The following is a 27426-nucleotide window of genomic DNA, read 5'->3' as shown; positions in this document are numbered from 1 at the left end:
CCTGTTCTCGGCCGATTAGTTCTCGCTTTATAACCTTTCCTTATCGTTTAAGGTCGTCATAACTTCCTATTACGACTAAAAAAAGGCCATGAGATGTTTTCGTGTCTTGTAAGATGTCGTTATGCACATTTAGATAAATATTTAATTTCCTAAACTTACAATTATTTGGGACAATATTACGAAAAATATACTCAGAGAAGTCAGACAAAATACTCAAGAACATATTATTTCAATGTTATTTTCCATATTATTAAAAAATAATTTAAGAAATAATATTTAACCAAAGCTTTGCAACAATACAAACCGTAATGGTATCTAAATCTACGTACTTCACACTACATAAAATGTGTTTATTGTTTTAGTTTTAAGTGAGTTCACGTCGGCGACATTTCTTTTTATGATTGCATTGACCTGTGTGGTACAATATACGTGAGTTTCGTCTGGTACGACTGATATTCTCAGATTACTAAGTATAAATCGTTTTTCTTGTTGCGCTTATGTGTTTCGTATTATATAAGAAATAAATAAATAATACTTAATCATTATAATATGAAATATGTTCTGGTAGGTCATAAACACGACTACGGTGACCATGTTTGTCGTTTTATAAAGAGACAAATTAACATTTCCTACTAATTTGTTTTAAAATCTTATAAGAATAATAATATTTATTTATTTCATGGAAAACATATGGGGAAAATATTCCATTAGTTTTTTTTTTATTGTATAATTTTTTACAACTACATTAAAACAATTTTTCAGGTTCATTATAATATATAAACAGTAAAAATATTATTTAAAATAAAACAATAAATTACGTAAATCCCAATTCAAAATTTACAATAATCTAGGCGACCTGGCGCTGGTCACGTGTACGTATGAATGCAGCCAGTATGCTTATAGCTTAGTCTTCTTAGTATGGTGTTGCAGCTGTCAGTATGCAGTTGCGCAAACATTTCGTTTATAAAAAGTATTTATTTACAAAATAACATAGAAGTAAATAAATGTATAATATAACCGTAAGACAGAATGCAGATATTGTTTTCATAGAACTGTTAATTCTAATCTCTGCACAATGGTATCATATCTTGATAAGAGTATACGTGCACATATATTGTGGTCGTGGCGCGTGAGCATTGCGTCAGAGCGCAGGTGAATCAGTTTTTCCTTTCCTTATCTAGATTCTGTGGCACCGCTCCACCGCGAGGCCAAAGCCCCTTGAGGCGGATCCAAAAAATTACTTGATGTTGATTTAATTGTGTCCCTTACAATAAGGGTCCTTTGGAATCACTTGGTCATCCATCTAGGATACAATTATGTTCCTATTTTCTTATCAAGGCCTAAACAAATGTTTAGTTGACATTTGTCAATTTTATGGTAGACAACAGGAAACAAAGCAATACCCTGATGTTGAGCTATCTATAGAAATGATATCTATAAAACGAAAAGCCAAATTCTGTATTATTACGAGTGTATATTATAATAAAAAACATAATGTAAAAGCATTCTGTCTGCTACCATAGTAACAGTTATTAGATAACACAGAAATATTTAAGATTGATTCATTACAAATGAGATAATATTTGGATGCCAACGGGGTCACAAGTCACATTTTATATCTTATGCAAAAAGGCTTTTGACACATAAAAATGAGAGAAAGAATTTTTATGTTTAATAGAGCATTACAATTTGCAAGGCAGAATTGGTTTATAGTCACGTTTTCGTGCTTTTTTTGTATGCAAGTTATATTACACATACATTTGGATAACATTAATTCACTGCATGTGGAGAGTACTGCACGAAGGCGGCAGGGACCGTGAGTGTGGGGTGGCCACGGGTCTGTAAATTATACAGCCTTATTTAACTTTATAAAACCCTACTGAAGGCATAGTAAAATATTATTGGATTAAATGAAAATAGGCCTTCAAGTATTAACAAGTAACAGTGAATCCATACAAATCATTTAAACATAACAATTCCTTATCAAAATGATAACGTCTTACGTATTATTTTTTTAGTTATAAAAATAGAATTGCAGAGGCAATTGCAGGCAGATAGTTCATTATTTAGATTACTTCTTCTTTTTGAGGTGCCTCTCCGACTAGCGAAGGTTGGCGTTCAGTTCTCCATATTTCTGTTCATCCCTAGCGAGGCGAAACAGTTGGGCGGCACAGTTGGGGGGCATTTAAATTACGATGAATGAAACTTTCTGAGAATTTTTCAAATTTATTAAATCAATTTGATAGCTATTGTCTCTATATCTATGCAGAATACATATCTCTAATACAGTGATTGTCAAACTTATTTCTTTCACCGCCCCCTTTGAAAATCAATTATATTTCAGAGCCCCCTAATTTTTATTCATTACTTTAATTAATTTTAATGCCCCCCATTTTTTGGGCCCCTTATCGCCCACTTTGGGAAACACTGCTCTAATAGAAGAAATATTACGCAACTGAACAAACTCGAAATTCCAAAGATCAATGCCAATGAAATTATTGAGGAATTTAAATGTCGAATCATCGCCCGGTTAGATTTTTCTACATAATTTTGTAATAAAATATCAATATAATTAATTTAATACGTATTAAATCACAATCAATTACTACCAATTAAAATCATCATCAATTTGATAAAAGCAAATACTATTTTTATATAGAAAAATTAAAAGAGTGACGGGAACACCGAAATGATGATCAACCATGGAAATCAGCATAAAACTGTATTATTCTATAGAGATATACTTCTATCATCGTCTGTCGGATTGATCAAGTTCCCTCTCCAATTCTCAAAATTCCTCCGTGACAAATTAATGTTGATAAAATTATGAGTTTTTATCTGGTAAAATCGACCCCTGCAAGTGTCAAATCACCCGAAATAGAGCTGTTACTTCTGTTTTCTTTATCTGTGGGTTATCATCTGGACACGATATAATCACGTTGCATGGCCCTCCCTTGGCAACTAGACGCTCTCTCGTTATGACTTTGATAAGGCAAAGGCACTTGTCTTCGTCACAGACAAGATAAAACATGTTGGCACGTGTCTCTAATTTCGTCCACTCGTGTCTTGAATAGTCAATTTAAGGAAAACTACAATGATTTATAAAATTAAATTTAAACATACCGTCTGATACCTACTCTTCAAACAGACTACAAATTGTTTTATCTTTACATAATATTCTGAGTCATAGATATTACGAAACTTTGCACCACAACTCGTGTACCGAATAGTTGGAGATAACAAGTTTAGGAAGTAAACCATATTTCGTGGTTTAGAAAATACTAAACTTAAATAATAAAAGTATTTTTATTGATAAAGTGCACCATCCGAACCTTTATTGACAAAAAGATAAAAATTAACATTTTATTACCTTATCTTAACAATATTATAAATGCGAATAATTGGATGTATAAATGGATAGATGGATGTTTGTTAGGAGGTATCTTCAGAACGGCTGCATATCGCTGAAATTGGCTTAGATATAGAACATAGTCTGGAAGAACACTTAGGCTACTAATTGAGGATTTCTTTTACGTCCATGTCCACGCGGACGGAGTCGCGGGCAACATCTATTTACTACTACTGCAAAATATGAAAAATCAGTAAAATTTTTAATATATGTAAAAATAATAATAAATAATTTAATGGAGTTATTCAAAGCCTTATTTTATTACATTTTAAAACGACTAAACGCAAGCCATGAAGAATGCGTCAGAATTATTTCAATGTCATTCACACGTGTCTCAAAAAACGGATTTTTTTTTATTAAGTTCGAGAGCATAGCAACACAACCATAGACTAGTGACGTGAAAACCGATATTCTGATTAGTGAGACCACGGTGAAAAAACTGGTGCTTGTCGAGCGACACGTCTCGACAGGCACCGGTTTTTTCACCGTGGCCAAATTCCTCACATACAATGCCTTTTTGCGGTAATTTGTATGTAAGCACATGTACTACAGTACTACGCAATGTGATGAATAATATAATTCACACGTTTTTTACAACCTCGTGTAGTGTACTTATGTCTTTTCCGTACGGAGTGTCCAACGTCACGAATGTGTTAATTTTGAACATCATAAGCCTACCATCAGACAAGATACCATGATCTAAATTTATGTAGTATTAGTTGTCGCCTGCGACTCCCTCCGCGCGGAATTAAAAAAAACTTATTAAGTAGCCCATATGTTCTTCCAGGCTTTTTTCTAGATCTATTCTAAATTTCAGCGAAATCTATGCTCCAAACAGTCCCATTTATAATATTAGTAAGATAAAGGAAAATAATTGGTTGATGCACATTTATAACGTTATCTATACATATTAAACAAATTGGAGTGTCTATGTGTAATATCAAAAAGTATATATTTCGCAAGCACGATGCATTTACCTTGCTTATAATGAAATTTCAATTTTTAATATTAGATTTTCACATTTTTGCATAAAACATTTTGGCTTCTCTATTAAGACCGTGAAGGCAATGTTTTCTCTAATGAGTCATGAAACATCATCGAAGGAGATCCGCATTGAAATTCCATTCGATCTGTTTCAATGTAAAACTGGCCGTTTACAATGATTGGCAATTTTTTTTAAACTTCTTGTAACATATGTATAGTGTTACTGGCTGTCGCCCACCACTCCGCTGATTAATCGTAATCAATGAAACTTACGCAAAAGCAAAAAGACTTTAACTTTAAATTTGAAAATGAAACATAATCAACACCATCATCACTCCATCTGTGCGAATCATTATTATTTCTTTGTAATTTCTTCGTTAAACTTCATTAAAATTTAGATTAAGTGAAATTAAGTAACTATGATTTGCTAAGTTTTAGGTTAAGTTATTTTAACATCAACACATTAGTTAGGTTGCCAGTCTTTTTGTGTAAAGGAGACACGTTATTGTAGTTATGAAGTGCAAGAATAGGAAAGAAAGAAAAAGTTAAATTGTTAAAAAAAAACGGTATCACGTGGTAGACGTGGCTTGTGAAATGTGTGAATCACATTTTGCACTCGCTTTGTACTGAAATTCCAGCGGACATAGAACTGTTATAAAAATAATTCACAAACAAAATTGAAGGCAGCACATTGCTACAGAAATAAAAATTCCTTCGTAAAATTAATAATAACTTGTTAAATATAAAGCACAACGCATTATTAATAAACCCACTCAGTAGGGTTACCATGATCTGATGAAATAGAAATAAAAAAATATTAAATTTATAATTAAACATTAAGTAGGTAAAAATAAAATCATATATTTAAACTTCGCAGAAATAAGAGGGCAATCGACGAGGTGAAGGCTATCGGAAATTGAACCCAAGAACCCTGTGATAAGAATTAGGTTCCTTAACCACAATCGCTGGTACAACTATATATTGTAGAACCACGGGACCGCCGCGCCGCCACGTGCGTATCACTATTGTTGTAACTAGTTAGTAAAATGTATTTGAATTTCTCTAAAAAATGCGATTTTTTCATACACTCGATTATGCGAAATCATAGTTAAAAATATTTATAAAAGTGTGCCATAGACAATTCTCTTATCTTTATAATTCGCAGTTTAATATAAAATATTTATATATTTTTTTAAAGTATGTTAAACTAATCACAATTCCAAGATTATCCATTAAAATTAAAAAGCATAGCAACCCAGCGCAAGCGCGCCGTAAACAACCGGAACGCGGCCATAAATTAATTATCTGGGTGGGTGACACGCGCTGCGCTGACATTCCGCGCCATTCCGCGCGCACTATATCTGCTCCATTTTTCTCGGAACTCACTTTCACCGTTTGGGATCTGACGCAAGTCGGCCGGACATTACCGCGGCGCGCTCCTTACACGGAGCGGTAGTGCCAGTATTGCCAGATAAGATAAGATGCCATATTTGAAGTCCAATTTTGCTAGATCGACTTTATCCATATATAATAGTTAATTTTTAGGTAATCGTTATTATTGTTGTACTTATGTTGTATTCGATAAGAAACGTACATTTTAAAAATAACACTAATCATTTGTCAGCGAAGTAAAGAGATATTTTTAACTTTGTCTAGATGACATTAATAAATTGGATATTTCACTTTCTGACTTTGTCTGATTTTACTTAAATTCTCTGCGTAAAAACAGAAAATTTAACCAGAGAAGTACTCAAGACATGAAACACGAAGTATTACTCTGACTATTTAAAAATAAACCTGAGGTTTAAAACACCAATATCCTTTAAATTCTCTGTAAAAATATGCGCCAGAGGATAGCCTAGTCACTTCTAAGTTCTTATCCCAGCTAAGATAATGAGGGCTAAGTTTAATTACGGCTATTAATAATTTCTTTAACACGTGATAAATTAGTGCAACGAAGATGCTTTAAAAGTTCCGACTTAGATTCCTGATGTGAACATACCGTACGTATGCACGTTGTTACGTACTGCGAGAATCTAATAAGTACTTAATATTTTATCCACGTGAAACTATTAAATAATAATCTAAGACTTAATTGGTAGTTTTAATTACATTTTGCAATGCAGTATGATGTCAAGTCGCTCGGTGACATTGGCGTTTGGCGCGAACCAACCACGTGCTCTTGGTGCGACAGTCTCACACAAGTTATATAACGAAACAGCTTTTAATATATTTTAAACCTAAAAGACTATTGTATTTATAATAATTGAATCAAATTTCTTTCAAAATTATTTTATTTTTGATGTAGTTAATAGTTAGGTAATTTGGTATATTGTTAAGATTTATATTGGTATGGTAGCGCATTTGACTTAAGTCGTTTAGCAACCGACGACTTTAGGAAGCGTGGTTTCATTCACAAGTGCAAATGAGGTCGCGGCGTATGGACATAGTAGTTGGCGCGTAGTTTTGTGGCGTCTCTCAATTAACATTTAATTAGCCATGATTGATAACTGAGATTGGATTTTATGACTGGATTTTATTGTATTAATTAATTTATTGCATGCACTTGACGGATGTCCGGTTAATGTAAAATTACGTCTTTGACCTGGGTAGTTTATTAACATACTTTTGTGTAATGTCTAACAATGATTTAAAAGTTATTTATGGGAGTTTTAGACTAAATGTATAGCAAGTAGACTGACCGCGAAATGTTCCAAAGTAGGTATTTCACAATATCGCGTCAAGAAATTCCATGTCATCGATCAATTTGAAAGTCGATACTCATCAAATCAAATACGATACGAGTATGTGTGCCGCATGATTCATTCGGTTACCAAAAGCGGCTAAGTATATGAATGATGAAACAAACTGCGAGATGAAAGCATTGCGTTTGCACAGGTGTGTAACTGTACAGTGACAATCATAGACAAGGTTACACCCAAGGCGTTTTCGCAACGTACTAGATGATTCCATTTTTCTAAGACTTGAATAAGCGAGTTTGGTAGTAAGATAAGTTCAGTTTGAAAACCAGACGCGTGAATTTTGAGACAATATAGAGTTTTGCAGTGGATTTCAATTCTTTTTTTAACTAACACAAAAATCTTATTTCTTGAACTGGGATATCGTAGGCATCCATGCTGACAGATTTTTGTTTTATTTGAGTACGACCTAATGTAAGTAGATCATTGACATGCTCAAAAACCTTGCGTGTTTATATCACGGTAAAATCAGTAACATATTAACTAGTATGACGTGTGAAGTTCCTTCAGTCGAGTAACTAGTACACAAAGTTCTTAGAAAAAGGGCGCAGTAAAAACCGCGAAGTTAACCTTTCACTAATTATTAATTATACCTTTTCCGTAAAACAACCTCATTAATGATTCGACGAACAGCCTAAAGGCTACGTGACATGTAAGCCTAAGTTTTCTGAGAACCTGACGCAGGTGGCCATAGACTAGGTCATAAAGGAGACGTGGTTCGCGGCATGTTAATTTATTCATGTTATGTATGCACAATAAATTAACTGTTCGGTCGTTCGTAATTTGGAGGCTTTAATAGGCCGGAATACCAATAGACGATGTCTAGACAGTTATCTATTAGATAGATAACAAATATAATATTATTTTTAGACGATTTCTTAAAAACAGACCTGTTTATATAATTAATTTAAACAATATTTCAACAAATTTATTTTTTAAGCACAGGAAGTAGAAATAAGGTATACATGAAATTTTGTACAAAGTTTTTATTAAAAGCACTCATATAAGACTTTGAATCATCATCATCATCAGTCTTTATCTGCCCACTGCTGGGCATAGGAATGATACATAAGCTGCCGGGTATGACATAACACAATAAAAAACACAAAAAATTATGAGTTTGACTTAAATTAATAATGTATTTACACTAAGGTAATTAAACTGTACAATGTAACATGCGAAATGCGTCAAAGATTATAAGTTGCGTACTCTGAGCACGTGCTTACCGGCGCTTACTCACTTCTACATTCTAACGTATGTAAAGCAATTCAAAAAAAAAATCTATAATACTTCAAGTGAGTTAACTGAAACGACAAATTGTAAAAATTCTAAGAGAAGATATGATAAGGTTAATTTATGGAACATTCTCTTTAGTGAGGTGGTTTACGCAAGGCGTGAGATAAAGTTTGCATTATCCATATTCTCGGAAAATTATCAAATTTTGTTCACAAGATATCGCCTTTCTCAGACACCTTTAGATTGCCGATGGTGCATTCACGGTCAATTACAATAGCACAATTTCTTATGAGCATTCCAAAAACGAATCTATTTGGTGATTGTATGAGGACATAAAGTTGCTCAAAAATAGTTCTACTTTGAAGTATTAAACAGACAGACCACTCAGACGATAGCTGACATTCCACAAAGGTAAGGTTCTCGCGTATCTTCCTGCCACGCACAGCAACGTTGTGGATCTGTCTATCCTCGGTGGTATTTCCAAACCAGAACGATTAAGGGTCCTTCAAGAAGCGAGCGTATCTCCTCCTAACGGCCGGCTACGCATTTGTAAGTCCTCTGGTGTTGCCGATGTCCATGGGGGACGATGATCACTTCAGTGATCCAGCTGGACGTTTGCTCCCTTCTCTTATAAAAAAGTACTAACTATTGAGATTTTACGATAAGATTTGGAGTAGGAATTGTTATTAGATGCGATGAGTAACTAATGAATAGTTTTCTATATTGAAAAAAACTTATCAAACTTTGCTTTAATATTTAAGACTGCTTTGTTTTAGACATAAATAATTCAGTATAGTTTATTTTACACATCATTTTTTTTTTAGGAACGAATTACCGTAACCGAGTGTTCATAGTCCTTCGTGCTATTCTTTCTTCACCTTGTGCTCGTATATATTAGGAAATCGATAGTTGGCGGATGGTTGGTAATTACTTCCTAATAAAATTACATGCGAACCTTCACGTATGCGTTTTCGAAGAACTTATATGACGTTCATATGGTACAAGACAACTTTATAATTTGTCCTTAATCGTTGTTCTGCGTAAACTAAGTTGTAATTTTTTTTTACTTAATAAACATGTCGCCAATGTTACACAAGTCTACGTTAATGAATTATTAATTTATTAATATAAGGATCGGGTGGCTCGCAATCAGCATTATAATTGATTGAGATTATTTGTGGACGGTAGTGGACAATATTGGATTCAAGGAATACACACAAACTGGTCGTAATTGATTCACAAACCTCATGTAGAACAAAGAATGGTATTACGATTCCTATTTCCAGAATGTTCAATGTCAGGCGAGCATCGTACAAGATGTCTCTTCGAACGCCGATCGTGTTCTAATTTCGATTTATTGAAATTAATTTCTTCTTCTGATCGCGACAAAGATACTGTTTATAGCTGCTGTTCTATTCTTTTAAGTTCGATGTTCGATTATATTAGGTATATACGATGACAGCTTAATGACGTGTCACTTATGTTGATTGTAGACTCGTCAGCTATAATCAGTATATTTTTATGTTTTACATCTTACTAATATTATACATGTGAATGGATGGATGGATAGATGGATGTTTGTTTGAAGGTATCTCCAGAACGGCTCAACGGATCTTGATGAGATTTGGCATAGATGTAGATCATAGTCTGGAAGAACACATAGGCTTATTATGTTTTTGTTTTAATTTCGCACGGACGGATTCGCGTGCGACTACTAGTAATATAATAAATGCGAATGTCATTTGCACCTAAAAAATAAAAAGTAATTAGTTATCGTATCAAGTACGTAAAGATAATTATGAAGATTGCATGATGTATGAGGTTAATGCCATCTTTTAATACTTATTCTTAAATTAATAATCATTTAGTGTCACACTCAAGGTCAGTAGATAGCCACTAAGGGCGTCTCTTATTTTAGATTCAGTATGATATCTCATTGCACCAAAAATTGGAAACTGCTTATTATCATTTCAGTCTACTTTTTTAGCCGATTTAAAAAAGAAGGAGGTTATTAAATTAACTAACATTATCATTGTCTTACAATTATACATTTATCTCTAATGACTGATATTTCTGGATCTCAAATATATCTCAAAGTTGATTTTATACCATCATATCTAAAAACATTTGTATTTTTTTTACTTAGACTAGGACAAGAAGTTGCGCTTTATCAGTCAGGTGCTTTCATCCGTCATCGAATTCCACATACATACGTAATACGGGTTAATCTTATCTAAAGCGAATAAAAATATTCATATTATGTTACCATAATCAAACTACTCGTATTATTATATATGCGAAAGTTTAGATGGATAGATGTTGTTAGAAAGTAACAAACATCTATCCCCAGAACGTCTGCATGGATCTCGATGACATTTGGCATAGATGTAGAACATTGTCTGAAAGAACACATAGGTTACTAAGTTGATTTTTAAAATTCCAGTGCGGACGCAGTCGCAAGTGACAGCTAGTATTGTAATATTATTATTTATTTATTTATAATACAATGTTAACCTAAAATACAACTATGTCTCACAAAATTATTTAAAATAATTTGACTGTAGGATCAAAAATTTTAATTTAAATTAATATAAAATAAAATAAAAAAGGGAAGAACATCAGTAATCAGTCATCAATATATGGTGTTGTGCCATTACTACAACATTCCTTTGACAGATAATTTTTGTTCTTTACGAAACAACGAGAAGTTAAACGCTATTTAAAAGCGATTAAAATTGTTTCAGTTTCGCAATTTGTAACATTATGACAATTCTTATTTTTCTTATCTTAAGGTTCTTTTTGTACAGGTTTTTGTTTAGTGATTTGAACTTTACTGATAGAGTGTCTTTTGCTATTATGTTTTTAATTTTTTTTAATACAAAGCTATGACGAAGCTTCTCTGCTGTAATTTATATATTACCGTAATACCTAATCAAAAGAATCTGATGTATTTTGGTTTAATCGCGGATATATTTACAATTAATTTGGCTCGCTATGTCAGCGTGGGCTATTCCTTGGAAATTGAAAAGCCGCTGTTTATGTTAACAATAAATAGACCGTGACAGGGCTTTCGAAGCAATTTTTTCAACTTTTAAAGATAGTGAAGGTAAATCTAAATGTTTATAGTTCAATGAACTCATCATTTCAGGTGTAAAGATCATACATTTTGAAGAAAGCGTTTCTTAGTGAACTAACTACGAAGTTACTAAGTCGAGTGCCTCCTTACTTCTTACTCTAACTGATGAGATGGAGGGATGAATGGATGGATGGATTTTCATTATTAGATATCTCCTGAAGGGCTAAACGTATCTCAATAAATATTGTCAAAGATGTATAACATAATCTGGAGGAACATGTCGGCTACTAAGTGATTTTTTTTTAAATACTCCGAAAAATAAAATAGGTCTACGGACTTATAATTCAAAATCTTATTACAAGAATAAGTAACTTTGTTCTTAAATAATTGAGAATCATTCTATATAAAGCTACCTTTTTTGGCAACCCTATGATAGTAGGTATTTGTTAACCTATACGCGTGGCCATAGAATACACACGTCAGCACCAATCATTTCGGTATAATATTTCCCTTATATTACTGCGAGTCGTTCTCGTGACTTACACCGAATCGACAGACCGACACTTATACACCAAATACCGACAGCCCTTACCGACACCGACAGCAATAGAAGTACAATACTGAATAGCTTAAACAAATTATAATTAGCTTTTATCGGTGAAATCTTGCCAATCATAAAACATAACAATCTTGATGATTTATTAATCGATTTCTCATTAGACAGGGACGCATTCATGAGATTTTACAAACTCGTTATTTGTTGTAATAATGTCTTACATATATGCAACAATAATGATTTCATTTGATGATGGGATCAATTACAGTTCTTCATTTTTAAACTTAAATAAACATGATGAAAATTTTGTAAGTTTGAGTCTATGGTTGGACGGTGAGGCTGTGGTTAGTTGATAAAATAAAATAATTCAATATTATAGTCCGTATTTTTCTTAACTCTATCTTATTTTTATTTATTACTAGCTGACGCCAACGACTCCTTCCGCGCGGAATTAAAAAATTAAACATAATAAGTAGAGTATGTGTATTATGTTATACATCTGTGCCAAATTGCATCAAGATCTATTGAGCAGTTCCGGAGATACCTTCAAACAAACATCCATCCATCCATCCATCCATCCATCCATCCATCCATCTAAACATTCGCATTTATAATATTAGTAAGATAAGAACAGGTAGAGCAGGTAACATCAAATAAAACAATAAAACTATATCACGTACCGTTAGCAGAAAGTAACTACGTAGGTATCAGCGCATTGGGTTATTCCGTAACCTGCAGCTAAATTAAACAGCGAGCCTCTCGATAATAAAAGGATCTAGAATACAGACTGGGAGGAGGGAATCCCAACTCCGTGCACTCTCGGAAATATGACGATTTTTTGCAGCTCTGCGTCAATAGAAAAAAGGTTAATCTGGAATTATATTTTCTTTTTTTGACTTTTTGCTTTTTTTGTCTTAATCTTAAGTCTATCAAGAATTCTTGCAATTACGAAACGATAACCGTTATGTTTTAATTCATTGGTACAATTATTTAAAGAAATTAGGTTCCTTTTAGTTTTAAAGCGATCAAATTCATTGACTTGTATTAGAATAATGCAAAATGTTTAACGCAGCCGTTGACTTGATAAGTTTTTAATACTTTATCTCTATTTTATTATCTTTATTTTTTAAATCACAAGGCATTTGTTTTTTATGTCATGTTTCGGATATTGTTTTGATAAGTCTGGTTTAAAACTAAACCTAAAACCAAAAGTAAATTGGAAAATGTGTCACAATTTTCTATTTATTTTAGAAATAATGTTACTCAATGTAATTTAAAAATAGTTATTATGAATGTTTGTCAATAAGAAATACACGTCTCCTTTCAATATCTATTTACATTGAATGGCTTTTTTCATTCATTCATTCATAATATGATGTCTCGATTATTACATATATATAATAATAATAAACATGTTTAATAATTCTTTCAATAGTGCAGTGTTAGGCATTATACTAGATTCACACAAAGGTAGGTAAGTGTAAGTTCAGTAAGGAAGCCGCAATTGCATTAATTAAAATTTTGAAGTGCTATTGTTGAAACGTTCAAAGAATACCAGTACTGCACTGTCTACTGTTCTTTTTCACTATTCTGCCTTTGTGTGAAACTAGCATTAGTCATCAAATAATATAATAACAATTTCTATTCATCCACATGATGGCATTGCGACGGAATGCTCGTGGAAGACGAATCTAAATTAATATTGGAAGATGGATGTTTTATAAACAGTGTGACAGTTGGCAAAGTGACCGGCTCTATCCTATCAAACTTATACTTTTTTTACACATTCTCAATCAAATTTCGATGCCTCGATTAATCGAAATTAGATTTTAGTTCGACTAGCACACGTCATTATTTTCACTTTTTGTACGAAATTAAACAGCAATCAAACAAATGAGAGCTTGCTATATGAGCAAGCCTCGTCCAACTTATTGGACGTAAGTTAAACCTCGACGGTATGACATCAAATAATGAAACAAGCTTATAATAAAGCTCAAAAATAAACAAAATATTCGAATAGTTTTTAACATTTCATACTTTTTAAACATATTAAAAACAAAGCAACTGAATAATATATTATTGCGCTGAGTTCGTTATCTTTTTAACTTCTTAATCTTTTGGACATACAAGGACATACTCATCCTGTTAAACATACAACATACAAAAAAGCTCCTGAAAAACTACACAATACTTTCAAACAGTGAAAGGGTTGGATCCGGTACGCGGGTGACGTCACTTGTGACGTGGCCTTCCACTTCCCAGAAGGCTTTACTGCAATCGATAGTTCCGCTGAAGTTCGCCGGAACGCCGGAGGCCGTGTCACGGCTCGCACGAAAGCACGCTATTTAGAAGGAAACTTTTGTGACCGGGTTTTTTGTAATTAAATTCCCTTTCGCTGACTTTCAAGTTTTCTGAATAGAGGATATTTATCAAAAACTAAGCAGTAAAACTTAAGCATAGTTATTTTTAAGATCAAATAATTTTTTAATATCCTGTAGTAACATAAACGGAAAACTTTTTGTCGCAATGCGAAAGGACAAACTAGCCGACATGATGTGCGAACATAAAAAAAAATATCTTTACAAATTTTCAGGAAATTTCGTACCTTAGAAAAAATAAATACATATTATGATTTGTTACATGTTTTTTTTTTAAGAAAACGTGGCAAACAAGCGACGGGAACACCATGGTGATCATCAACACCCTTGGATATCAGCAATACCATAAGAACTGGTAAACTCGCTTCTTGTAAGCTAAGACTACAAGTCGTATTGGCTTGGAAATACCGCCGAGGACCATTTACACAACGCGACTTTATGAGGCAGAAAATTACGGGGAAACCGCACTGTTGTAGAATGTCAGCCATCTAGATGGTGTGGATGGTAAATGGACGTTTGTCGTGTCTTCCGATGACGGAACTCGGCGGCAGGAATCGTTCCAAACAATTCCCCAAATAATCCCTTTAGTAGATGCGGTATAACTCGCTTATCTATAGAGACACCAAATAAATTAAAAGAGCTTGTTGCTTATAATAAAAAAAAATCTAGGGACTGTACCCGGAGACCTAGTAGAGGATTATCGTTATCGTATTATTAGAGTAATTTAGATATAAGACGTTGATATGAATTTTACTTTATTGTAGTTCTAGAATAAAGTTTATTAATTTAATTTAACTTAAATTTTTTTTAATGCTTTTATGACATGTTAAAACATCAGGATTCTGGGCAGTGTGTTTTTTCTAGTAAAAAAGGTAACGTTACGTTTATTCCTTTTTTCGTTAACCGTACACTTGTTCTGCCGTTTCAGGAATTGAAGTCTTTCTACTTTACCTATTGGTCTTTATTTGTGAATTCTCCAAAATATTTTTTCCTCCCTAACGTCTGGACCTGCTCATATTATGTGTGACTCATTCATTTGTCATTTTTCATTCAAATAAATAAAAGTAGCGATGATGATGCTGCGGTGATATAGAATCTAGACTTTTTCCAAACCCGACGTTTTACTTTATAGTAGACTGTGTTACTAAAATACCTAGGTTCAGTCATACATAGTCATTTGTATCGAGCAACAACCCATTTAAAATAGTTGATATCATACAACTTCTTTTTAGTAAAATTTGTCTTGTTTTTTAACATTATAGATTATAGTTATCTAGCTATATAAGAAATCGGACACTAGTATTCACTTAACACAAAGCTGGCAATGGGAACATTTTGTTGCATTAGTTTAGTTTTTCCACTCAGGATTCTTTCATGTGAAATGTTGCTTGCCGCTTGCTCGTTTGTAGTCTAATACATATTATAAAAGTTATTTATGTTTACCTACATCATATGCATTAACAATTAATATAGATAATTAATAAGTGTTTTCAAATATCTTGTCGGCTTTAACTTCTGGAGAGTCGCTGCGCAGAACACGATATGATACGGGCAGAGGGCACTGCGCAGCGCGCCAATGACCTTGAACCACCAAGATATTTGAAAAGGATTGTACCTAATATCATGTTTTGGTTATTGAAGTAATACGTATTGTCATTTCTTCTACTTCTTGTCTACTTCTTAAGCAATCTTATCATACTAATAATATAAATGCGAATGTTTGGATGGATACCATGGATGGATGGATGGCTTGATGATTAATGGATGATGGTTTGTTTGAAGGTATCTCTGGAACGGCTTAACGGATCTTGATGAAATTTGATATAAATGTAGTGCATAGTCTGGAAGAATACAAAGGCTACTAGCAAAGTTTTATTTAATTCCGCGCGGACGGAGTCGCGGACGACAGCTAGTACAAAATAAGATTAATATGCAATTATTAAAACAAAATGTAAAGCAGCCAAATTATCTGGTTAAATATTTGTTTAGGTATTAAGATAAGACTACTTGTACAAAATTACAAATTGAATCAACATTGTCATCACACGTGTGAAGAAATAGACAAATTATTGCTTTGACCGGAGATCAAACGCGATAAGACAAACGAAATTACGAGACAATTTGTTATTTAAGCAAATCCGGTGTGACATGCGCCGGTCGGCGCAGCGCGCGCGCAACTCCCCGAACCCCGCGCAACGCGACCGGCGCCAACCTCCTCGATAAATTATGTGACAAGTCGCGAACGTGCTAGCTATGACACAACATTATGAAGAATTAGGAAATGGCTTATCGCATCGTAGAGATAAGTCAAGTCGATTGAACGTCTGAAAAATATTTCAACTGTCCAAAAAATTCTAAGTGTAATTTCTTAATCATACAAGTGATTGCACGAAGTACAGTCATATGAATGATTCGAAATTTTATCATGGAAATGGTGCAGCGAGCGCAGGACGAAAAATTCTTTCTATGCACTACATCTATGTCAACGGAGATCCGTAAAGCTGCGCGGCACCTGCTACCGCACCACCCAGACATCCCGAAACCGTTCGCCGAAAAGTATGGCGAAACGTCATGACGCCGGCGTCAGCCGTCAGCTGAGCACACACGGAGAGGCGGAGCGTTGACGTCACACCTGACGCCGCCTCGGACCCGCACGCATTGAGTCAGGCTTTATAATTGAGAACCGCGGCCGAACCCACCACAACCCAACAGACCGGCGGAGTAGCAACACGTGCGAGTGCCGAGTGCCAGAGTGGATTGCCGTGATTTCGACTGTGAACTTTATCAGTGAAGTGAAATGGAGAAAGCTTTGTTTGTTGTTGTGGTGGCGCTGGCAGTGGCCGGCGCGCACCGCCACCACCCCAAGTTCCCCAAGTCCTCGGAGGAGGTTGACACCTCGCTCTACAAGAAAGGTGAATACATCCCTGCTGATGCAACTCATGTAGCCTTGAGTGACAGTAGAGTCTTGTCTATGAACCATGACTCTGTTATTTTGATTTCTTAACCAGTGTCGTTGTAAAGTAATCGTAACTTATTATATATTATTTTCGACAGTGGCTTGTTCAAGTGAAAATGACCTGTTGAGAAATGACCTAATAGAGAAGTCAAAATGTGGAGAGCCCAAGGAGGTATTCGTGCACCTGCATCCGCGGGCCACGCACGAACAGGTAATTAAAATCATTTCTTCCTTGAATTTTAACCAGTAGTTATTTAAATGCCAATTACACAGTAAACTTTAAACGAAATGATGAAATATTTAATTATTTTTGACCTTATTATAACAAAGTTTTCTATTAACGCTGAATTCTACATTGTTGAACATACTATTTGTTAATTGTCTCCAATTAAAATACAGTCCCTAATTACTAATTAATAAATAACATGAATAATGAATATCCAATAATGGTCTAATTATAACTCGACAAAACTTGAGAATTTCAAATCTATGCGACAGGTTTTTTTGGATTTTTTTTTTGTCTATTTAAATATTAAAATGTAAATTGTCGTGTAGATCCGGAATTACGATGATTACAGATGCGTGAGAAAATCCGCTTAGAATGAATGTGTTGTATGACGCGGTCGGTTTTCCCCCAGGTGAGCCCTGGCGCGGTCTGGGTGAAGCGCTGCGTCGGCCTCTGCGACTACGAGGCCTCGGGCTCCAAATGCGTCGCCACCAAAACTAAAATCCAGCACATACCGGTGAGTACCAGCCGCCTCGTATCGTAAGGACAAGTCTGTTTATCTCTGCTAAATTAGATGCATCCTTGACACAGTTCCGACGGCCGCTGGGCGGGCTCGTCGTCGTTGCGCAATTGGTGCCCTTAATGATAACAATTACATAAGTTGCATTTTCTAGTACTTGCGGTACACATGTGACTTGACGAGTTAAAATCGTCCACTTCATTATTTGTTCTGATACACTTTCTATAATTATAACTGACTCAGCAGTACGTTTGTAACCGGAAGTGATTTGGAAACATTCCCATTATTGTTACACAGTAATTACATAAATATATTTTGTGGCAAAATATCTTTGAAGATATTAAAAGTATTAGATATATTAGACACACCTGGAATTTCCATTTGCAGTGAGCTCGACTTTAGTCAACTCGCAAAGATTGTTCACATCTATTGTAATAAGACTATAAAGATAAGAAACAAACGTTATCTTAAATAATAACTGCTATTAAATCGTTTAACAAATCAACACAAAACATAAAAGGGTACGAAGATTCGAGCTATTTCTGTAAAATAGGTCAGCGCTGACAACGAGCCAAAATTTATCTAAGCAATTAATCAAAGACTCGATAGTTGTTAGTTCGTGTTGTGACCTGTTGTGTTGTTATGGCAGGTGAGGATATATAACGTGAAGACGAACAAGGAGACATGCTCGACGTACCCGGTGGAGGTGCACGAGAGCTGCGGCTGCTGCGCGTTATCGGCGGCGGAGTGCGGGGCGCCAAGGGTGTATAACCCCCGTAAGTGCTCCTGTCAATGTCCCAACGTCGAGGAGAAGCGGAGTTGCCACAAGAAGGTGCGTAAGATGATGGATGTCTGTGCACTAACGCATTTGCGGCGCCGGCGCGCATCTCACGCCAAAAGGCTCATAACAAAACGCTTGCTCAATGTCCACTTTCATTATGTTCTTTTTTGCATTTGGATCAGTAAAATGTCTTTGATTTTTTTAATTCAATCACCAGTTTTTTTTAACTTTTTTATTTGCAACAAGTTTTAAGTTTTCGATTTTTCTTTCTTTTTAGCCACCATTTCAACGTGTTCTCAGATTTTTATTACATAACATAGTTTTAGTGTTGTTTTGTTTGCATGAATGTTGTACTTATCCAAAATATTCAGATGTAATGATGATCATAATTTTCATTTTATCATTGTTTTGTTTAGCGTGTGCCGAGCCGACATCCGTTGTCTTACAATACACTTCTTTAACATGATTTAATATTTCACATTTATTTTTTGCTTTTTTTATTTTGCTTAAGTTTTTGTTTTTCTGAACAACTAATACTAATTCGATTTATAGTCAATTAATTTTGACCGAGTGCGACTGATAGATGATCAAGTCTGTAAAAAAATAAAATTACATTAGAATATTGTGACACTAATTAGACTTGCAGTTAGAATCCAGAAAGAACCGACTTGGTTTAGGAACAGTATTTTCTTTTTGTTACAGCGGAACCAGAATATGAAGTGGAATCGGTATAAATGTATTTGTGAGGAAAAGAGAAAGACGAGGCGAGGATTCCCTCCAGGATTCTGATCCACTCAGCTCAACAGTGAACAGTTTTAGTGATTTACTTTGTGAAGTGAAAACAGAAACTATAAACATTTGGCATTAGTGCACGACTGAATTAAGTGTTTATAAAGATCGTATTGTTGAAATCTAAGCAGTATTATAGATATAAGTTTATTTATTTCTTTAAATTATAAGATTATGGGACCATAATTAGCTGTGACTTAACTCAGTTCCATGAACTTTGCACTTTGTACTTAAATTTTAAATCCTATTAGTTTTATATTATTTATTTTTATAGTTTAAATGGCTTTGATTTCTTTTGATATGACTTTGTCTAGATAGTTTGTAAGTGCTAGGACATCACTACTCAGTATTTTATAGGTTATATTGTGAGCGCTAACTGCGCAATTCCTAAATATGTGATATAGTTATTCCAGTAGGTTATTATTTAATTATTGATAAGGCATTTACTTAATAGATAATAAGAACATTTGCTTCTAGTCAAAAGGTTCTTTTATACTTATTTATTTAAATTGTTTTAAAATAAGTTTGTAAATTAGCTCTCTGTATTGATTTTCGTTTTTTTTATAACAATGTTTCATTAGTTAAATTTATTCAGTCTTATTTGTAAGGGTCCTAGTCTAAATTGTGCCAAAGGCATGGAATCTCCCTTCGTATTCTAAATTATTTTCCTAATTTATTATTAGATTTTAAGATAAGCTTTAAAAGCTACAAGTGATAGAATCACATATTGTATTAATAATCTTTTTTATTCCTAAATTTAAATAAATTTGTACTTAATTTTTTTTAAAGACTTTTCTTTACCTTATGAATAATGTTTCATACGTATGACTTGCGTGTTGCGTGAGAGAAATTTTTCGGTCACATTACTCATTGCGCGACGTAGTTAAGAAAAAGGTCAGTCACCGTGACATATGCCGAGTTGTACTACTGACGTAAGAAGCAGTACAATACTAGTTATTACCATATAATACTGGACAAATACTCTAAATAGTACATCACTTATAACTGCTCTACGTGTGACATCAACAGTTCATGTAAATAAAGAAATAAGTAACATCAGTTGAAAAGTAAATAATGTTTATCGAAACGAAAATTGTCAATTCATATTTAATAAATGATGCAACATAAGGTAATCACTAATTAGCTGGCAATTACCTTGACAAGTGATATAGTTATATAACTAGTTGACGCCCGCTACTCCGTCCGCGTGCAGTTAAAATAACTTAATAGTGGTATGAATAATAGATAGTAATCGATTCTTAGACCAGTAGGTCTTCGATTTCCGATTCACTAGAATATGCATGTAAAATTTCATAAAAATCGGTCAAGCCGTTCCGCAGGAGTAAGGTAACTAACATTGTGACACGAGAAATATAATATATATGTAATATTATCTGGTTAGGTTAGGTTTGTTATTTTTTTTTTAATAAAATAAAAATTACAAAGATAGGGATAGACTCATACTCTCATGACAGATTGATATTTATATTAGGGCTATATTATATTTACTTTGAACGTCAGTGCATCATGGTCATGGGTTAAGCATTTGACTTTGCAGGTCCTGTGTTCGAATCCCGTCATGTACATTGGTACTGTGGTATTGATCCGAACAAAATTGGTGTTAGCGTTTTATATTTGTATTTATCCGAAGTCCTGACGATAAAGGAAAATATCGTGATGCAACCTTCATATCAAAATTCAAAGATACGTGTGTGTCAACCAACCCGCATTGGGCCAGCGTGGTTGACTAATCACGCCAAACTTATGGTAGGCTTCGAGCCCGTTAGTGAGGAAGTATAGTCAGCTGATAAATATTTACTTTATTGGCCACATGTAATTAAAATCAATTATCTTAACTAACGTTTAGTAGTCTCTACTTTGCGATTTCATTTTACTTGTTAATAAATTAAAAAACAAATTGAGATACAGACTATCGAATTATGAGTAAGTAGTTCTTACGTTCAACGTAATGGCTATGTGGTTGTTAACGCATGTTATTTAAATTAGAGGTTAGATGAAAATTGACTACACACACCAATTACAATATTATAAATGCGAATGGTAGGATGGATGGATGTTTGTTTGCAGGTATCTCTAGAACGGCTCAACGGATCTCAATGAAATTTGGCATAGATATAGATTATAGTCTGATATAACATATAGGCTAATAATGTTTTTTTTTAATCCCGCACTGATGGAGTCGCGGACAGCTTGTGCTGCCATAATTTCATCACATACTTCAATGAAATAAGGTGATTTAAATTTACACAAACAGTCGTAAATAAATCATACTCTCTATGTAGGCGTGGAATATTATGCTTATGGGTTTCAAATAATTTATTACTTCTTAAAAAAACATATTTAAGCCGATTCTGTGCTAATCCATTTAAATCAATTAACAATGCGATATCGTGGTGAAGTCCCCAAAAGAATCAATCAACTATTATCATTTAAGTCTGAGGAAAACGTCGCCGGCGCGAGACGTAAGCGGCGGATTGAATTTAATGCAATTCTGAGAAAGGTCAGGGAGCAATTATAACTAGATCTTATCGCTAGAATATTCCAAGAACAAGCTAATTGATAAAATTTATGATGACCGATAAGAATGATTACATCTTAGATTATTGAATAAGCTTCATCACTTGCTTTTAAAGAGCAAATTTTAGAGTCATGAACCAGTTTCTAGGCTAGGTGAACATCGTTAGATAATAGTGTGCAATTCTTTGCGTTATTATACAAATATAGTCCCGAGCATAAGAATTGACATAGGCTTACTTTGTAATGCGAAAAAAGTGTTGTAAGGGGTGGAAATTTGTATAGAAGTATCGTTTTTTTTAGGCTTTTAACTTGATATATTAAATATGACATTCAAAGTTTGTTAAAGTTTTAAGCTCATGTGTAAGGTGTAACCTCTTTATGTGAATGTTTTGTACGTTGAATATGTTTCTTTGTAATATATTAGAATTTTAAGTAAAATAACAGACAGTCATAATATAAGCAGGCAGAGTATTCTTTTTATATACTATGCCAATATTTCATAACATATGGAAACTTTTTAATTAATTTTAAAGTATTTTCTTATGTTCAGTTAAGAAAGGAGAAAGCTTCAATATCGTACCATTAAATAATACAATTTCTAACAAAAGCCATGACAATATTTATCTTTGTGCAAACGTTATAGTATGTTGATAGTGCGACTCATGCCCCATCTATTCCAGTTTCGAAATACGGCTAATATTAAAGGGCTTCCTACTGTACTTTATCGTAGTACTGACGGAGTAACAGCGTCGTAGCACAATGCTACACGGCTACGAGCGTAGCATTACTCACCGCTATTCCTGGAGACTCATCGTTTAAATAAGTAGAAGGAAATTGTAAACTCAACTTATGTCAATTACTTTTTTTTTTCACGAATAACTCTATAAAAATGGATTTTCAACATTGTAAATACTCAGTAAAATAGTTTTCTCCAAAGTTGCGGTTTAAGTTTTTAGTCAAATCAAAAAATACCACATCAACAAATGATGTAATCATTAAAAACGGTACGGATCATTAAAATTATACAAAATTACAGTCAATTAACTGTTATTTTTAACATAGTACCTATAACTAGTAGTTTATAACATCCATTACGGAACTAAAGGCCAATAAACAGTTGAAAAAGCCGCAAATCGTCCATTGTTATGTCGCCGCGGGCGTGTGCGAACTCACCGCAGAAAACATTAGAAAAAAGCAACATTAGACAAAAACTGAGTTATTCCCCCAATGTGTATATTTCAGATTTAAAAAAAAAATGGCAGAAACAAACTGCGTGAATATCGGCGAGGCTTTGATGTGTAACTAGTAAGATCCAGATAAACTGCAAATTATAATTCTCTCCTAATATGATATTACCTTGATCCATCATAATTTGAATATTTTACATATTTAATAAATATTTTTTATTATTACACAAATAATCGACATTAAACGAAGTTATTTTTTTACGTTACACTTTACATATAAATAATTTATCAGAGTAAAACGAATTACACAGAGATTTAGGATACAGACAATAATTGATGGAGGAATTCTTGTGAATCTAGGAAATAGTGGATTTCTGGGATTTAGATTTAAGCTTTCTACGTAGATATGAAGATTTAAAGACTATGAATTGCAAACTGTTTTTTGTTTCTTTCTCATATATTTACGGCTATGGATAGTAAAATTTAAAAGATGTGAGATCCTGAAAGACGTATTACTTAGATAAGCGGTTATGTTAATATAACAGACGACTTAAATACATTACAGAGGGCGGGGCCGTAAACAAACTAGTGACAAACCCATGTACGCGTCACGCGGTAAACGGAGACTGGCCAATGTATTGCTCTTGTGTCTCATTTTGCAAATATTTGCTTTCATTTTGTGTTCAAATATTTAAAAAACCATAAACGTCATATTACGCAAATAGAAAACAAACTGCGTAAAATTTGATGATGCAGTTAATATTTTATAGTAGGCTAAAGTCCATAGTTTGTATTTGAATTTAAAGTTAACCTTAAATAAAAACATTAATACACAATTATTCTTTGAGAGAATACAGGAGACCGACAAAATGTCTCGGGATGAATGTTTCACAAATGAAAACTCACAATTAATTAATGTTATAAAATTTAATAATTACTAAGAAATGACAACATTGATGATAATGATGTAATCCCGGCCGATATCGGCCACGGCGACTGTCTTCAGCTCCGGTTTTGACGTTGGTGTGCTGGCATGTGGCTTATGTAGCCAATTTTGTTTGCGAAAATCCTCACACATTGCGGACATGAGAGCACACCGTTCACGTAATTATAGCTGATAGCCGCAGGTGGTCGGACTTTCAGCTCGTCGCGTCTGGCATCTAGCTCAAGGAGCCGCTGGTTTTCAAATTGTTTGACGCTATGTTTAACTAGCGCTCTCCACTCCGGCCGTCTGGCAGCCTGCTGCTCCCACAGCGATGATGTCGCACTGCTTCATGTGTCGCTTCAGCACGTCTTTGTACCTGAGGAGTTGTCCGCCATGCTTCCGCTTGCCATTATCGACAACATTATCAAATGAGGAACTTTATACAACGGTGGTCAACGAATAGAACAGTATATTATACAAAAGTAAAGTTCATTTTTTATTAAACGATATCAGTACATCACGGACAACTTGAATTATCAGTAACGGGGTTAATCTGCAAACGACGCAGCATCCGGTAATGACTATGGTTATAATTAGTGTAATTCGTCTCAGCACGCAACGTATGTTGCATTTACACACCTTCGAGACGGATTGAACTTAATGAAATTTTTTATTTGGAAATGCAAACTACGGCAATCAAATTAATACAGCTACGTCTCGTTAATATTAAACAGATTAACATTTAAAATTGCTTTATTTAGATCCTGACATAACAATTCAATGATACGGTTAATTTTGATTGCAATAAAAACTTAGCGGTTTGTTCGTTATTACAGCATTGGGTAATACCATGTCCGGCCTTAACAATGCAAAAACTCTTTGAGATGGAACGAAAATACCAACACATAATCATAGTTTATTTCTTTTGCTTCACACTAACTTATTTTAAAATAAGCAACGCTAACTACTATGCCTAAAGAATTTTGCAAAAATATTTCTGTTACTAATATTAGAATAGGTATTAGTGGAGAAAATGAATCACTCTCACACCAGACAATCCTAAGTTCTAAGATAAAAAAATGTTATTTCTTATCCACATTGTTTAAATAACACGTCAATATCTTGCTGTTTTTCACCAGTCTACATTGATGCATCCAATGTAGGAAAACAAACATAGAGCAAATGTTTTAGCGCATTTTGATGTCCGCAAACATCTGTCACGAGCAAGTGACTAAGCCGCAAAAATAATTTGTGATTCTTGTACACACGATGTTTATTTTCATAATCTTGTTAACGACGTCATGAGATCAATGACGTCACGTCAGGTTTTAAAGATAACTGTAGAATTGAGTAAGGCGCGTGGAATTTAAACCTACGTACGTACAGTTATCATGATGTATAAAACAGTTGTAAATCTCGTAATTATAAACAATGAATCATGGGTACGGGATCAGGATTATGTTTGAAGAGTTAATCTTGGCCATTGGGGGCAAATTAATGTTCCGATGTAATAAAATGAGTAATGGTGTAACTTCTTTGATTGTAGATTTCACAGTTTAACCTCGAAATGTGCAGAGTAAGCATTGAGAACGCATTGTTCAAGTTTCTATGTGATGTATATTAGACAATAGGTTAAATGTTTCTAAAACTACAAATGACAAATCAAATGAAAATTATTTAAAATACATAAACACATAAACTTTTTTGCATAGCAAATGTAATCGATACTGAAAAAAATGTTTATGAGAGTGCCTGCCTCTCGCCAGTCGCCGCGGCAGACAACACGGCGCCTATACACTTTAGCATTCTTAAATTTCTAGACTTTATTCATAAGCATTTCCAGATTGCTTCAGCAAATATTATCTGATTATTGCGACATAAAATAAAATTAAAACGATCACTATGAATTTCATTAGCCAATTATCGTAAAAGAAAAACTTTGTTTTAGGCTAAATTGGGCTAACATTTAGTCAATTACCGCTATTAGATGCTTAAATTAAAAAAAAAAAATCTTGAGATTTTTAATCCTCAGCGTTTAAAATTTTCATCGAATATTATTTCTTCAGTAAAAATATATAAACTACCTATGAATGAAATCGAAGGAAAAAATCTTAATTCTTCGTTGACTTGTGCCTCGCCTTAAATGGTAAATTAAGTAGCGCAGCGCGCGCGTCATTAACCCGCGGGAGCGCGAATTATTTTAGACTTGCAACACTCGAATTAGCGCGCGTACTGAATATATTATTTTTAAACGTAAACAATTGTCTTTAATTAGGATCGGTTCAACGGAACGTGCGTGGGCGTGGCCGTCGGCCGCGTAGACTGCACTGTTTGTTTGCATTCACCAGCGCTCGGACGTGTTTGTTTGATGAGCTTAGATTTAAGGCTAATTCGTTGCGATCGCTGAAAGACACGGTTCTTTAAACCAATTAAGCGTAATCGATTGGCTGAGTCACGTTCGACTGTTCAGTCGATTTAGACAACTGTGGAAACTATTCGAAAGTTCTGATCGTTCTTTGGAATTTATGAACTTATACTTTATAGATTTTACAATATCGAATCTTCTTAACACTTACTTTACCGTAGCATGGTATCTGTTGGTGGTTAGAGAGAAATTTTACGTTTTTCCATTTGGCAAGATCTTGACCATGCCCACTTCTCTTGCTTCTCTACCCAAATATGTACGCAAACCTACCTGTCGGGGAAAGGTTTTCCTCATATGTATTCCTAAGATATATATAACATATCTTTAAAAATAGCATTACCACAATTTAATGGATTTGAAAAACATGGAAAAATATTCAAATAAAACCCTTAAAAAGTATGCAAATACAATACGGGAATTATTATTTGTAAGTCAGATATGTTAGGTAGAATTTGACAGTAAAAAGATCGGCAAATTGAATCGCGTGATATAGTTGCTTTCCTGCGCTTTCGAGTACAGAATTCTCTCGTTACGGTTCCAGTGGAAAATCACTCCGGCCTCGTACGCTGACGATCAGGCACGTATCCACATTTTTTAAGCCCACGAAGAATATTTCTATAGTTACTCATTTGACCAGAACAAAATTCCAGTGTGTTTTGTGTAAAAGTGTGAGTGCAAAAA

The 27426-nt window shown here is 34.1% G+C and overlaps 1 protein-coding gene across 2 annotated transcripts; it reads left to right on the top strand.

Moving 5' to 3' along the window:
* The first annotated feature begins 16784 nt into the window (after nt 1-16784).
* LOC106709585 lies at nt 16785-20335 on the top strand. Of its 2 annotated transcripts, none has more exons than XM_014501410.2 (5): nt 16785-17310; nt 17453-17565; nt 17993-18097; nt 18750-18932; nt 19584-20335. In XM_014501410.2, exons 1-5 carry the CDS (start codon nt 17196-17198, stop codon nt 19668-19670), a joined length of 603 nt encoding a protein of 200 aa, XP_014356896.1. In that variant the 5' UTR covers nt 16785-17195; the 3' UTR covers nt 19671-20335. The 2 variants fall into 2 exon arrangements, with proteins under 2 accessions (XP_014356896.1, XP_014356897.1); XM_014501411.2 differs by having other exon boundaries at nt 18750-18876; nt 19584-19689.
* Nucleotides 20336-27426: the final 7091 nt, after the last annotated feature.

Source organism: Papilio machaon, chromosome 5 (assembly GCF_912999745.1).
Source record: "Papilio machaon chromosome 5, ilPapMach1.1, whole genome shotgun sequence".
In the NCBI taxonomy this organism is placed as follows: domain Eukaryota; kingdom Metazoa; phylum Arthropoda; class Insecta; order Lepidoptera; family Papilionidae; genus Papilio; species Papilio machaon.
This window is presented reverse-complemented; position numbering and strand designations above follow the sequence as displayed.

Bases quoted from the DNA above. Each gene is read 5' to 3' on its own strand.
- LOC106709585 (XM_014501410.2), top strand. From the start codon at position 17,196: ATGGAGAAAGCTTTGTTTGTTGTTGTGGTGGCGCTGGCAGTGGCCGGC. The intron at 17,311-17,452 runs GTGAATACATCC...TATTTTCGACAG, and splicing joins CACCTCGCTCTACAAGAAAG to TGGCTTGTTCAAGTGAAAAT. The intron at 18,933-19,583 runs GTGCGTAAGATG...TTTTTGTTACAG, and splicing joins AGCGGAGTTGCCACAAGAAG to CGGAACCAGAATATGAAGTG.